This window comes from Ursus americanus, chromosome X (assembly GCF_024610735.1).
Source record: "Ursus americanus isolate L20-20 chromosome X, mUrsAme1.1.p, whole genome shotgun sequence".
NCBI classification, from domain to species: Eukaryota; Metazoa; Chordata; class Mammalia; order Carnivora; family Ursidae; genus Ursus; species Ursus americanus.
Genome location: NC_142164.1, coordinates 25,545,050 through 25,559,520, shown reverse-complemented (window position 1 = coordinate 25,559,520; position 14,471 = coordinate 25,545,050). Strand labels below are relative to the sequence as shown.

The 14,471-nt window shown below is 35.2% G+C and overlaps 1 protein-coding gene across 10 annotated transcripts in view; it reads left to right on the top strand.

Annotated features, from left to right (window-relative positions):
• STAG2 (STAG2 cohesin complex component) overlaps positions 1-14,471 on the top strand; it is a 131,232-nt gene that overhangs the window by 66,637 nt on the left and 50,124 nt on the right. For all 10 annotated transcript variants that reach the window (XM_087859570.1, XM_087859571.1, XM_087859562.1 and 7 more), the window contains 4 exons: positions 3,635-3,731; positions 7,370-7,446; positions 10,832-11,036; positions 13,019-13,170. In XM_087859570.1, the coding sequence (XP_087715696.1) occupies positions 3,635-3,731; positions 7,370-7,446; positions 10,832-11,036; positions 13,019-13,170 (531 nt within the window). The remainder of the gene's footprint in view (positions 1-3,634; positions 3,732-7,369; positions 7,447-10,831; positions 11,037-13,018; positions 13,171-14,471) is intronic.

Sequence of the window (14,471 nt, the reverse complement as noted above, 5' to 3'; positions counted from 1 at the left end):
AATGGCAATTTCTTAGAATAAGACAACAGTGAAGTAAGTTTGCCACATTGACAGACTTCTTTTCACAAATGGTTTCTTTGTAATATGTAGTACTGTTTGATAGCATTTTACCCACAATAGAACTTCTTTCAAAATTGAAGTCAGTCTTCTCTAACCCTGCTGCTATTTTATCATCTAAGTTGATGAAATATTCTAAATACTTTGTCATTTCAACAGTCTTCACAGGAATCTTGAGATTCCACCTCAAGAAATCACTTTCTTTGATCATCCATAAGAAGCAGTTCCTCATCTGTTAAAAGTTTTATCATGAGATTTCAGCAATTCAGTCACATCTTTAGGCTCCATTTCATTCTTTTTTTTTTTAAGATTTTATTTATGTATTTGACAGAGAGAGCACAAGCAGGGGGAGTTGCAGGCAGAGGGAGAGCAAGAAGCAGGTTCCCCACTGAGCAGAGAGCCTGATGCGGGACTTGATCCCAGGACCCTGGGATCGTGACCCGAGCTGAAGGCAGACGCTTAACCGACTGAGCCACTTCGGCACCCCTAGGCTCCATTTATAATTGTAGTTCTTTTGCTATTTTCTGCCACATCTGCAGTGAAATTTCGACCACATCCACTAAAAGTCGTGAAGCTCTCAGAGTCATCTATGAGGGTTACAGTCAGCTTCTTCTAAAGTCCTGTCAATGTTGATAGTTTGACTTCTTCCCATGGATCACAATTGTTCTAAATGGCATGTAGAATGATGAATCATTTACAGAAGGTTTTCAATTGACTTTGCCCATATCCTTCTGAGGAATCACCATGTATGGTAGCTATATAGATACCTTGTGAAAATATATTTCTTCAATAAGAAGACTCGAAAATTGAGATTACTCCTTTATCCATGGGCTGCAGAGTGGATTTTTTGTTAGTAGGCATGAAAACAACACGAATGTCATTGTACATCTCCATCAGAGCTCTTGAGTGACCAGGTGCATTGTCAGTAAAGAGTATTTTGAAAGGATCTTTCTCTTCTGAGAAGTGGGGTTGAAAGTGGGCTTCAGATATTCAGTAAACCATGTTGTAAACGGCTAGGCTATTATCCAGTCTTTGTTGTTCCATTTGTAGAGCATAGGCAGAGTAGATTCAGCATAATTCTTCAGGGCCCTAGGATTTTTGTAATGGTAAATGAGCCCTGGCTTCAATTTAAAGTAATTGGTTGCATTAGTCCCTGACAAGAGAGTCAGTCTGTCCTTTGAAGCTTTGAAGACAGGAATTGACTTCCCTCTAGCTATCAAAGTCATAGATGGCATCTACTTCCAATATAAGCCTATTTTGTCTACATTGAAAATTTATTGTTGTGTACCCACCCTGGTTAATTATCTTAGCTGGTTTTCTGGATAACTTACTGCAGTTTCTACATCAGCATTTACTACTATTTCACTTTGCACTTTGATGTGAAGGAGACAACCTCTTTCCTTAAACTTCATGAACCACCCTCTGCTAGATTCAGGTTTTCCTTCTGCTTTTTCTTCACCTCTCCCATTAGTCAAAGAATTGAAGAGAGTTGGAGCTTTGCCCTGAATTAGGCTTTGGTTGAAGGCAGTGTTGTGGGTGGTTTGATTCTTTTATCCATACCTCTAAAACATTCTCCCTATCAGCAATAAGGCTGTTTCACTTTGTTATCATCATGTGTTCACTGAACAAGACTTTATTTTCTGCAAGAATTTTTCCTTGCATTTATAACTTGGCTGTTTGGCTCAAGAGGCTTATCTTTTGGCCTGTCTCAGCTTTCAACATGCCTTCCTCAGTAAGCTTAATTATTTCTAGCTTTTGATCTAAAGTGAGAGATGTGCAGCTCTTCTTTTCACTTAAACACTTGGAGGTCATTGTAGGGTTATTAATTGGCCTAATTTTAATACTGTTGTGTCTCAGGGAATATGGAGGTCTGAGGAGAGGGGGAGAGATGGGGGAATCAGAACACACACAGCATTTATTAAGTTTGCTGTCTTATGTGGGCACAATTCATGGTGCCCCAAAACAACTACAATAGTGATATCGAAGATCTCTGATCCCAGATTACCAGTAATGAATCTAATAATAAAAAGTTTAAAATGTTGAGAGAATTATCAAAATGTGACAGAGACACAAAGTAAGCACCTGCTGCTGGAAAAATGGCTCCAATTGATTTGCTTGACACCGGGTTGCCACAAAACTTTGGCACGTAACACACATGCACATGCACCCACACAGTATCTGTGAAGCGCAGTAAAATGAGATATGCCTCTATATTTTAAGCACAAATGCCTTACCAGATACATGATTTGCACGTTTTCTCCTATTCTGTGGGTTGCTTTTCTCATCCTTGATGGAGTCTTTTGAAACACAAAATTTTTATGATTAAGTGAAATTCATTTTTTCTTTTGTCTCTTGTGCTTTTAGTCTAATATCTAAGAATCCTTTGCTTAACATATGGTTATGAAGAATTACTTATGTGTTTTATAGTTTTAGCTCTTATATTTCAGTCTTTGATCCATTTTAAGTATTGTGTATGATATGAGATAGGGTCCAACTTCAGTATTTTTTTTTAATTTTTAAAAAGATTTCTTTATTTGAGAGAGAGAACGAGCAGCGGAGGGAGGGGCAGAGGGAGAGGGCGGGAGAGAATCTTAAGCAGGCTCCACACCCAGTGAGGAGCCCAATGCGGGGCTTGATCTTACAACCCTGAGATCGTAACCTGAGCTGAAATCAAGAGTCAGACGGTTAACGACTGAACCATCCAGGCACTCCCAGCTTCATTCTTTTGCATGCAGATAGCCAGTTGTCCCAGCACCATGTATTGAAAAGACTAGTCTGTCTTCATTGAGTTGTCTTGGCATCCTTGTCAAAAATCAACTAACCATCAATATGGGGTTTTATTTTTGATTCACTGTTTTATTCCATTTATCTACACTTTTGTCTTTAAGCCAGTACTGTCTTGATTACTGTAGCTTTGTAGTAAGTTTTGAAATAATGAAGTGTGAGTCCTCCAACTTTGTGCTTCTTTTTCAAGATTGTTTTGACTATTCTAGATCTCTTGCATTACCGTAAGGATTTTAGGATCAGCTTTCCAGTTTCTGCTAAGAAGCCAGCTGGGTTTTTAATAGGAATTGCATTGAGTCTATAGATCTGTTTGGACTGGTATTGCTCACTGTTAAAAAAAAAATTGGTTCTGCATTTTCTCATTGACCCAGCCGTTTACATCTTTTAGAAAGATTTTTGTTTTTATTCCATTGCAGTGTTAATATTTAAGTGTTACTTGTGTTTAGTACAGTATTTTAGTCAAAAAGAAATATGGGTGTGATTTTTAATATTTTCTAGGATATCCTTAATGTCACTGAATAATAAGTAATTACACTTTATAAAGTTGGGTCCCATAGTTTTCAGATTCCTTTTAATGCAAAATAAAGACAAGACTGATTATTATATGTTGTCAGGTGATTATTTTACTGAATTTGGTTTTCTTTTGTTAAAATTTAAATTTTAGTATATGAGTGTGTGTGTATTTGAAGTAATGTGATATCACTTGATGTTGAAATTTAATGACTTTAATCAGACTTAATTCCTAGAACATTAGCAAAAGCTAATGGTTTTTTTTTTTCCTTCTCTGCTATAGTCGGTGGTAGATGATTGGATAGAATCATATAAGCATGACCGAGATATAGCACTTCTTGACCTCATCAACTTTTTTATTCAGTGTTCAGGCTGTAAAGGTAAGATACATTTATTTTGTTAGCAGAATGTTCTCAAATGGTCTCTTTTTCTTTTACCTAAATATATATTAGCACTTTACACGGAAAATAATGCCAAGATATGGAATTGTTTGCATTATAATCATACAGAATGTATAAGGAAAAAGCAAAGAACAAAGATAGAAACTCTGTTGAGACGGTTATATTCACGTGTGAAAGTTAACTAATAACTTGGTAATTTATAGTTGTTATATTACTTTTATTAGATATATTTCCCACTTTTCAGCGTCTGGTTTTAGGAACAGAGAAATGGATTAAGAAGGGAAGAGGAAGCTAATGAAGAGATAGAGGTTCAGGTGGCAGGGAATTATAAAGTGTAGGAAGTTAAAAAGTGCCATGAATAACAGTAAGTAAGTAAGTAGGTAGGTAAGTAAGTAACTAAGTAAGTTAAGTAAGGTATTGGTGAAATTTCTAGTTCTTTTTTCTAAAAAGTAGAGAAGTTTTGGAATGGGGTCTTATTGGAAATGTTTTCACTTTATTTAAAAAGATTTTGAAGTAGGAATGGGGAAAATATAAAATACAGTAGTGTCTTCCCTGGGGCAAAAATATTTACTGTAGATATTCTGCAGGGAGACAAAATTATGTAAGTTGGGGGTGTCCTACATCTTGATCTGGATCAGTAAATGATTCAGACAAAATCATGGACAGGTTCTGATCTGTTCTGTTTCTCCCTAATACTTGGTCCATCCTTGAAATTTAAGATGTCTGGGAAAATAAATGTTACCAAGTTTCCCAAGAGTATTATTTTTTTTATGAAAGTGGCACCAAAAACATGGACATCAGAAGTCAGGAGGAGGGAAGATTGCTGAAAAATAGATCTAAGAAGTTAAGATGCTCCTTAGACTGATGCAAACAAATCTGTAAAAAGAATCCCAAGAAGCAATTTATTTATGTCTACTCCTTTAACGCTACAATAATACTTTAAAAATACTGTTACTGGAATTGTAAAACAAGTAACATTTTTTAAATGAGTTTTTAATTTTTTTAACTTTGAAAGTGACATTTTACTGAAAATAAATTGAGTTACATTCTTTTCACATTACTTTTTCTCCCAAGTAGCATAGGATTAAAATCCTAATTCTTAAAATTACACTGCTCAGTGGAAAATTTAGGTAATCAGACTGTATATAAAGATTTTTTTTTCAGTTAGGTTTTTTAAAATTTTATTTTAATTCCAGTGTAGTTGACATACAGTGTTATATTAGTTTCAGGTGTACAATATAGTGATTTAACAATTCCATATAAACTACATTTTATGAACTGATGTATTTTATTTGAGGTTTATCACAACATTCAGTGCAGCATGCATATTAGATATTGTGTATGTGAGGCCTGATAGACAAATACATTAACTTCTTGAGTCTGATCTGCATAATGCTATTATTATTAACAACTGAACAGTTGCCAGAAATAACTTGATGAATTGAAATTCTGACTTTTATCTTCAGTCTTCCCTGTTATACCATAGTTTGGTCAGTTTCAATTTCCTAGTTAGGCTTCTGAATTGTAGTTTTAAAACAAGGCTATAGTCAGAGCATTTTCCCCTTATCAGATTTATTCCTTTTCTGGCACCATTCTGTTTTATGAATCAGGAGCTTACCAACTGAGCCTTTGGGTATACTTTGTTATATACCAGGTTGTCCAGTTTTTTAAAAATTGAAGGTGTTGAAAACTTAAATTATCAGGTAGATTTAAACACTGTCATAATATTTATTTTAGAATCAAGAAAGCTCTATGAAGGAGAATTTACCATCTAATCAAAGTTAAGGTCATTAAGTACTTTCAAAATATACTTAGAATGATTTTGATTTAATTCTTTTATAAATGAGTTAGAAACATCTTTATATGTACTGTACCTTAGCCTTTTTCTTTTGGACTCAGGATTGTCATTGTGAGCATCAGTTATTTCACTGTAGTTCTGCCTTCAGCAGCTACTGAGGTGTGGAGGGATATTTGGCTCTACACTGAATGGCTCCAGACTGCTTTGTGGTTCCTGAGTCTGTTGCCAGTGTTTCCTTCTTTCTTTCCTGGTCAGCTGTCACTTTTCATTTTACCAGTTTTCAGCAATCTCTCTTTCATGTCTCCTACAATTTCAAGGCAGTGAGCTCACGTGTGGTGTGTTAATGGCACCTTCACACCTGCCCCATGAGTTATATGCATGGTATTTGTGACAGCTGTTTTTTTCTGCTTATTTTTTGGGGGTTTCGGGCTGTGTTAATATGGTCTGAGATGAGGAGAGGAGCTTTAGAAATGGGACAGTTGTCAAAATGTATGCAGTATGTTTGCTTTGAGATTTATTGATATATACTTACTTATTTTGTAGAAGTTGTTTCAGGGATTGAGTAACATCCTTCTATAGCTTTGCCAAGTTTATAGCACCTTGGTGTAAAGTACAGGAAGGTTCTGAAGATATATCTGTGACTTGATTAAAATTAAAAAACCCTTCAAAACGTTTTTGAGAATGTGCTTCTTTAGCAAGGGAAATGGTGCTTTCTTCCAGATTTGTTAATATCTTAAAACAATCATGTAGTTCTTTAATGTTGTGGTAAGTAGGGGCTCTTCACAGCACCACTAGAAGTTGATCTTACTTGGGGGTGGCATCATGATGTAGATGAATAATCTTAGACAAAGTATTTAACTTCTCTTTGATTTAGCCTTTACCTCCTCATCTGCAGAGCCAAGATTATAGCACCTGCCTCATACTTACAGTATTCATAGTAATATGACTGGCAAGGAATAAGCAATCCAGCAATAGAAATACGACTTTGAGAATCCATTTTCTACATTTGTTCCTTTTTAAATAATCTGATACCCCATCAGTGGAAGTTCATGTGTATCTTTTTCCTGCATTGTCTCCTACTCATAATTTTTTCTAGAAATCCCTCTTCTGATATTTAATCTCTACCTGGCTAACTTTTGCTTCTTGTAATGTGTATCCTTTCTCCTCCCCTTTCCCATCTTCCTTTGAAATTGTAAATGTCTTTATCAGAGTCCTTTTCTGTGGAACACCTGACTTATGTTAATTAATTAATTAATTATTTTTGGTCTGACCTATGGCCTTTTTTGGCATTGTCACTCATTAGGGTTTTTCTTACGTACTGCCTTTAATAGTTTTTATTTGTTCCCTCTTTTCCTCCCTTCCTTCCTTCCTGTTTTTGTTATTCTTTATTTAAACTTCCAACTAGATTATGGATGGGTGGGAACTACAACTTACTGTTCATGTTTATTTGAAGCCCTTTTAAAGGATGATTAGATGTTGCCGTGTGTATGTGTGTGTGTGTGTGTGTGTGTGTGTGTGTGTGTGTGTGTATAGTAGTGCTTAATAAAGAAACCTGGCTAAAGTGAACTCTACCTATCACTCTTTTTCTTATTATCTTCAGGTTTATCCTTAAAGTATTAATTGTTACCCTGGGTGCTGCCTAACCCTGATGACATGTATTATACTAAAAGGGGCTAAGCCAGAATACATATTGTAGGCAAGAGTAGATCAAGTCAGGTAGAAATGTGATAGAGACTGACAGTGTAAGAGACAGACTTAGAAGTTCTTTATTTTATTCATTCTACAGTGTATATTAACTTCTTACACTTGCAAATTTCAGGAGTTGTCACAGCAGAAATGTTTAGACATATGCAGAACTCTGAAATAATTCGAAAAATGACTGAAGAGTTTGATGAGGTAACTTATTACCCTAAATGTTTTGATAATTTTATGCATGTTGATCTTGATTTAACCTTAAAAGTGTTCTTAAATTCTGAGTATTAGTGTTTTGCATAACAGCTTTGGCATCACATTTAATCAAATGATGAGAAGTGACCTTGGGCAAGTTATTTTCTTGCATTAGTTTTATCATCTGTGAATAATACTCTCTGCTAATAATAATTCTCTTATCAGCCTGTTGTGGATTTAATTCAGTCATGTTTGAAAATTTTCTTAGCATTTTACAGTGCCTGGTATATAATAAGAATTTAATAAATGGTAGCTGTTATTATTGTCAAAAAATTAAAACCTCATGAAAGAATAAAATTTAGTACCTGAGAACATGTGTTGGAATATTGTTAAAGATAGATTTGGTCAATATTTGGGAAACCAGGTAGCTTAGGCGAAGGACTGTAAAGTTGACCCTTGAACGGCATGAGGGTTTGGGATGCTGACCCCCCCAACATGGTCAAATGTATGCATATAACTTTGGCTTTCCCCCAACCTTAACTACTGTAATAGTGTACTTACTCTTCACTAGAAGCTTTGCTGATGAACAGTTGGTTAACAAACATTTTGTATATGTATTATATACTGTATTCTTAAAGTAAGCTAGAAAAAAGAAAATGTTATTAAGAAAATCATAAGGAAAAGAAAATAAATTTAAGGTACTGTAGGTGTATTTATTTAAGAAAATCTGTGTATAAGTGGACCTTTACAGTTCAAATCCATGTTGTTTAAAGGTCCACTCTGTATATGTTCTTATTTAAAATATCCTTTATGAGGGGGCGTCTGACTGGCTCAGTCAGTGGAACATGCGACTCTTGATCTCTGGGGTTGTGAGTTCCAACCCCATGTTGGGTGTAGTGATTACTTAAAAATAAAATCTTTAAAAAATATATCCTTTATGTTTCAAGTATGAGTAGTAAGAACTATACAAATAAAAAAATAGCTTAGACTTGAGTGAATCCTTTATCACAGCGATGCCTTTAAAGTATTGTTGCCAATAAAGACATTTAGATTTACTATAATGTAAGCTCCTTCAGGGCAGGGATTTTTGTTTTGTTCACAGCTGCATTCCAGCACCAGCAGCTTGTTTCAAAACTTGTCACTGAATTTTCAAGTAGAAAGTCTTGTCCCATTTGAGTTTTACTTGATCATTTTTTTTCTTGCTTACTCTGATGAAGAAGCTTTCAACTATCATTCTAAAAGACAAGAGTTGTTTAAAAGGCTTTGATGATCACTAAGTGCTATTAATCAGTCTCCAAGTAGTTGAGAGGTAATTATGAGTAATGGTATTATAGTAGGTCCCCCCCCATCTCCGGGGGCTACATTCCAAGATCTCCGTGGATGACTGAAACCACAAATAGTAGTAAACCCTATATATTCTGTTTTTTTCTATGTATACATAACCTGTGATAAAGTTTACTTTATAAATTTGACATAGTAAAAGATTAATAACAATAATAAAACAGAACAATTATAATGCTATACTGTAATAAAAATTATGTGAATGTAGTTTTTCTCTGTCAGAATATCTTCTGTACTCACCCTTGTGATGATGTGAGATGATAAAATACCTACATGATGAGATGAACTGAGGTGAATGACATAGGCCTTGTGACTTAGTTTTAGGCTACTATTGACCTTCTTCTGACACTACCTTAGAAGGAGGATCATCTGCTCTCAAATGGCAGTTGACTATGGGTTCACTAAATGTGGAAAGTGAAACTATGGATAGAGGGCAGCAGGTGGCAGGGAACATGAAGACTTTATTTTAACCTACTAATATTAAATGTTTTAGTGAGAACCTTCTTACTAAAAGGAAACAATTACTTAAGAATCCTGAAATCTGATTTGAAAGTGTCAGCAAACCAAGTTGCTGACAATTAAGATGATACATTTCAATGTAGTCACTAAATGATTCAGTCAGAGAATATGGAAGAAAACCTTTTTGTAGAATATTAGGATCTTATTCTCAGATGAGAAATAGTAGTCGAAATTCTATATAGCATGACTTAAAATAAAAAAAAATACTGCTCTAATGACAAAATAATAAGGGTGCCTGGCTGGCTTAGTTGGTAGAGCATGTGACTCTTTATCTTGGGGTCATGAGTTCAAGCCCCACAGTGGGCATAGAGTTAATTTTTATAAAGATTTTATTTATTTGAGCGTGTGCGTGCGAGAGAGAGAGAGAGAGCGCATGAGCGGGGGTGCCGGGGCACAGAGAGAGGGGAAGCAGACTCCCCACTGAGCAAGGAGCCCGACAGGGGGATCAATCCTAGGACCCTGAGATCATGACTTGAGCTGAAACCAAGAGTCGGACACTTAACTGAGTCACCCAGGTGCCCCTAGAGTTTACTTTAAAAAAAAAAAAAGGGCTGGGGGTGCCTGGGTGGCTCAGTTGGTTAAGCATCTGCCTTCAGATCAGGTCATAATTCCAGGGTCCCATGAATTATTTCATGACCCGTGAGACAAAACCAAGGGGCAACTGACTAAGCCACCCAGGTGCCCCATTTAAGGATTTGTTTTTAATGATTTATGGAGATTCTCAGTGTAACTTCATTGGAGAATGCCCCATCTCTATATGGAAGAATACTTAAGTACTAGTGTTTCCAGGCTGTACTAGCTACATTTCCATTTCTTTTTAAAATTACGTTATTGTTTAAAAATAAATTATGTCGGGGCGCCTGGGTGGCACAGCAGTTAAGCGTCTGCCTTCGGCTCAGGGTGTGATCCCGGCGTTCTGGGATCGAGCCCATCAGGCTCCTCTGCTATGAGCCTGCTTCTTCTTCTCCCACTGCCCCTGCTTGTGTTCCCTCTCTCGCTGGCTGTCTCTATCTCTGTCGAATAAATAAATAAAATCTTAAAAAAAAAATAAATTATGTCATTGTTTATGTCTGTTGACTATTTGAGTTCCTTGAAGCTAATGAAAATATACATTGTAATCTTTTGATTATTTATAAGTCATACATCAGTTAGACTGGTTGAAAATATTTCATCGTTTTTGAATCCATTTAAAAATATAACTTTGGTTTGATTTTGGTATGCTTTTGTTTTAAGGAAATTCAGTAAGTATATCTTTGTTTATCAGTATAATGCTTTGATGAGAGAAGCTTTTTATTTTTAACTTTGAGTAATGGGTATATATTTTTATTGGTTAAATTGAATTCGGAATATCCGTTTTGGTCTTAAAGAGCACAAGTGTTCAAAAGTAACTTCTACCTACTTTGAAGATTTATTGGAGAAAAAAGGTGGGGTAAAGGAGTCTTTTCAGTTTCTGCCTAGGGTATTTCATAAACAAGTGAAATTTTATCAAGTTGTGTGTTTTAAATGAAATTGCTGTTCAAAATTTTTGTTTTAGGATAGTGGAGACTATCCACTTACCATGGCTGGTCCTCAGTGGAAGAAGTTCAAATCCAGTTTTTGTGAATTCATTGGCGTATTAGTACGGCAGTGTCAATATAGTATCATATATGATGAGTACATGATGGATACGGTCATTTCACTTCTTACAGGATTGTCTGACTCACAAGTCAGAGCATTTCGACATACGAGCACCCTGGCAGGTCAGTATTTAGAAATTTTTTTTACATATTTCCTTAGGTTAGAGATGAAAATGGTTTTCATTAAAAGAAATGAAATAATAATGACTCTAATTAATTAATTTTGCTTATAGAGTAACCACTAACAGGACACTCTCCTTTCTCCCCCCATGAATTACTGGGAATGCAATGATATTTTCAGTTTTGATTCTGTGAAGGTATACATACTATAGTTAGTATATGGTGATTTTCTTGTGTTAAACCTATTTGATTACTATGCCACAGAAAGGGAAAAGAGGTGGATAGGAATGTGCTGCATTCTTAAAAGATGTTTTATCAGGGAAGATATTGACAGCAAATTTGGGGAGACCGTTAAGTCATTTTGGATATGTAGTCCTAATGACCCTTATTTCGTCTGTGATGTGAGCTAGTTTGATGGTCCCTGCAGGGTGATGTTTACTCTTTAACCACACCACAAAAGTTGATTTTTCTAACGTTTCTGAGTAACTTTAGACTGAGCTAAACTCTTTGCTTTTTGAAATGAGTTATATTTTTAAGCCTCACACAATTCTAGAACAGTGGTTTTTAGTGTTGGTGTTTATAAAATCTTTTGGTTTCTCCTTTGTGATAAAGGTAAAATTGTTGATACACTATTGCCGAATGTGTACTTTTTGGTTTGAGTTTGAAAAAATCAACTAGGCATTCATTGTTACTATAGTATTATAGGCCTTAATGGTAGAATATATTGATTTATATAAAAATTTTTCATTCTCTTTAAGTGTGGGGATATTTTTTTCCTTTAGAGTATTTTCCAAAAGAATTAAAGCTGTACTTTTGCTAACTCCTCCATTTTCAAAAAACACAATGCAGGTAATCTGGGGGAAGGAGGTGGAAGAAAAAAATGCAGGCAATCTTTCTATAGGATTTTTGTTTTTAGATTGGAAGTCACAAAATATGAATGTGATCTTGCTCTATGAACTTAGGTAGCATTTAATGTTAAGAATTTGGTGGCTAAGTAAATTAAAGAAGTATGATGCCATAAGGTGAATAATTTTAGATCAGAATAACAAACTGGTTTGCTGAGGGAATGAAATAGCTCTAAAGAGAAAGTTGAGAATCCTTTTTAAGGAGACCCAATAGCCACAAATTGAGATTTAGTTTTGTGTTATTCTCTTATGCAATGAACCAGATCTGAGAAATAGTCTGGAGTAAACTAAAAAGGCATAAAATGGTGAGATATTTCAATTAATAAGTTTTAAATCACAGTCTTGTCTCAGGAGCAAGGGTTCAGTAACAAAAGATGGGGGGGATCTGGAGGAAGTGTAATAAGACACACTTTATTGGGTGATATTTTCCTTTGTACTTTGACTTTTCATCTAGATCTGTTCTTCATAACTTCACCATTGTCTTTATCATGATATGTAATAGAGTAAAATTAAAGGAAATCAAGTACTGATGAAATTAATTTTTGCATATTATAGTTTGATATGAAGCACTCAGGCTTCTCTCCCTTTGATAAGTAAGATGGCTAAGTGACTGCCTGAGGAACCAAAATTTACTGAGAAGGTGAATTATGACCTCTGAAAAATATCATTATAGGGGACACATTTTAGAATAGTGGGATTTGAGCATAGTCTGAAGTCAGATCACCTAGTTTTGAATACTGGTTTAACTACTTATGTGAACTGTGTAATCTCAGGGAAATTTCTTAATCTCCGTGGACTTCAGTTTGAATGAATGAATGAAATGGGGATAATACTTAACTTTGAGGGCTGTTGGGAGGATTAGGAGATAAACCATGAAAAATACTTAACATAGGTAACTGACATAGTAAGTATTCCATACACATTAGCTGTCGTTTATTGTTGTCATCTGTAGCAGCTGTATTTTTCTTTTCTATTAGAAGCAGAACAGCCCATCTTGTCTTTAATTTCTCTTAATTTGATATTAAATTGTAAATTTTTGCATCTGTGAGACTAATTTCAAAATTTTCCATTTAAAAATAGCTATGAAGTTGATGACAGCTTTGGTGAATGTGGCGCTAAATCTTAGCATTAATATGGATAATACACAAAGACAGTATGAGGCAGAACGAAATAAAATGATTGGGAAACGAGCCAATGAGAGGCTAGAACTCCTGCTACAGAAGCGGAAAGAGGTAAATTTTTGTATTGAATTTTTGAGCTGTTAATCCGTACAACTTTGACCATTAATTATGGTATAATGTTGCTAATCCATCAGATAATTTTTTTGGAAAGATATAAATTTAAATAATATTTCAAGTTGTTTAAATGTCTAGTTTTGTTGACTATCCATGCCAACAGTACCTTTTGCGTATATTTCTTTTTTGTGTAGACTAGGGTTAAGAGTTAAGGCTTTCGGTAAGGTCCTGGGCCAGTCAGACAAGTTGTTTTAAGCCTTAGTATTATTCATTTCTGCCATGAAAATGTCTCTCTCCTAACTTCTTCCCTGAACTAGTTGTCAGGATGAATTCAGGTTTCACTTATGTGACATCACTTTGAAAAATAACTTACAGGCTATTTAAGGTGTCTCAATTGCTGCCCTTTTTTTTTTTTTTTTTGGTAGTGTAGGAGGCAGTTGATTAACATGACTGATCACCAAATTTAACTTAGAATGAGGGAGATATTTTTTATTCTTATGCTAAATAATAGTAAACAAAATCTTTTTCTTAGAGGGAGAGGGGCAGGTGGAGAGAGAGAGAGAATCTTTTTTACTTTTATTTATTGTATTTTTGGGGGGAGAAAATTTTAAGCAGGCTCAATGCCCAGCACGGTGTCCGATGTGGAGCTCTGTCTCCCAACCCTGAGATCACGACCTGAGCCGAAATCAAGAGTCAGAAGCTTAAAGAAAGGGGGGGTAATCAGAAGGGGGAATGAAACATGAGAGACTATGGACTATGAGAAACAAACTGAGGGCTACAGAGGGGAGGGGGGTGGGGGAATGGGATAGACCGGTGATGGGTAGTAAGGAGGGCACATATTGCATGGTGCACTGGGTGTTATACACAACTAATGAATCATCGAGCCTTACATCGAAAACCGGGGATGTACTGTATGGTGACTAACATAATATAATAAAAAATCATTATTAATAAAAAATAAACAGAAAAAAAAAAAAAAAAGAAGCTTATCCGACTGGGGCACCCCCTACTTGCAATGTTGTGTTTTTTATTTAAATTCCTTCTTCATTAGTGATAGCATATTTTGCTGTCTGATATTGGTGATATTTATGTTTATTTCTAATAAGCAAAATCTGATGTTTCAAAAATGTTAGTAATGCATTTGAGGTAATATTTGCCGTGGTAATCCAGAAATTACTACTTGATTTTGATATATTTGGGGTTGGTAGTAGCTATAATTTTTAGTTGGTCATTTCTGAGATAGTCAATAACTTTTTAAAATGCCCTGACTCAGCAGAAGCCTTAAAGTCTTGTCCATA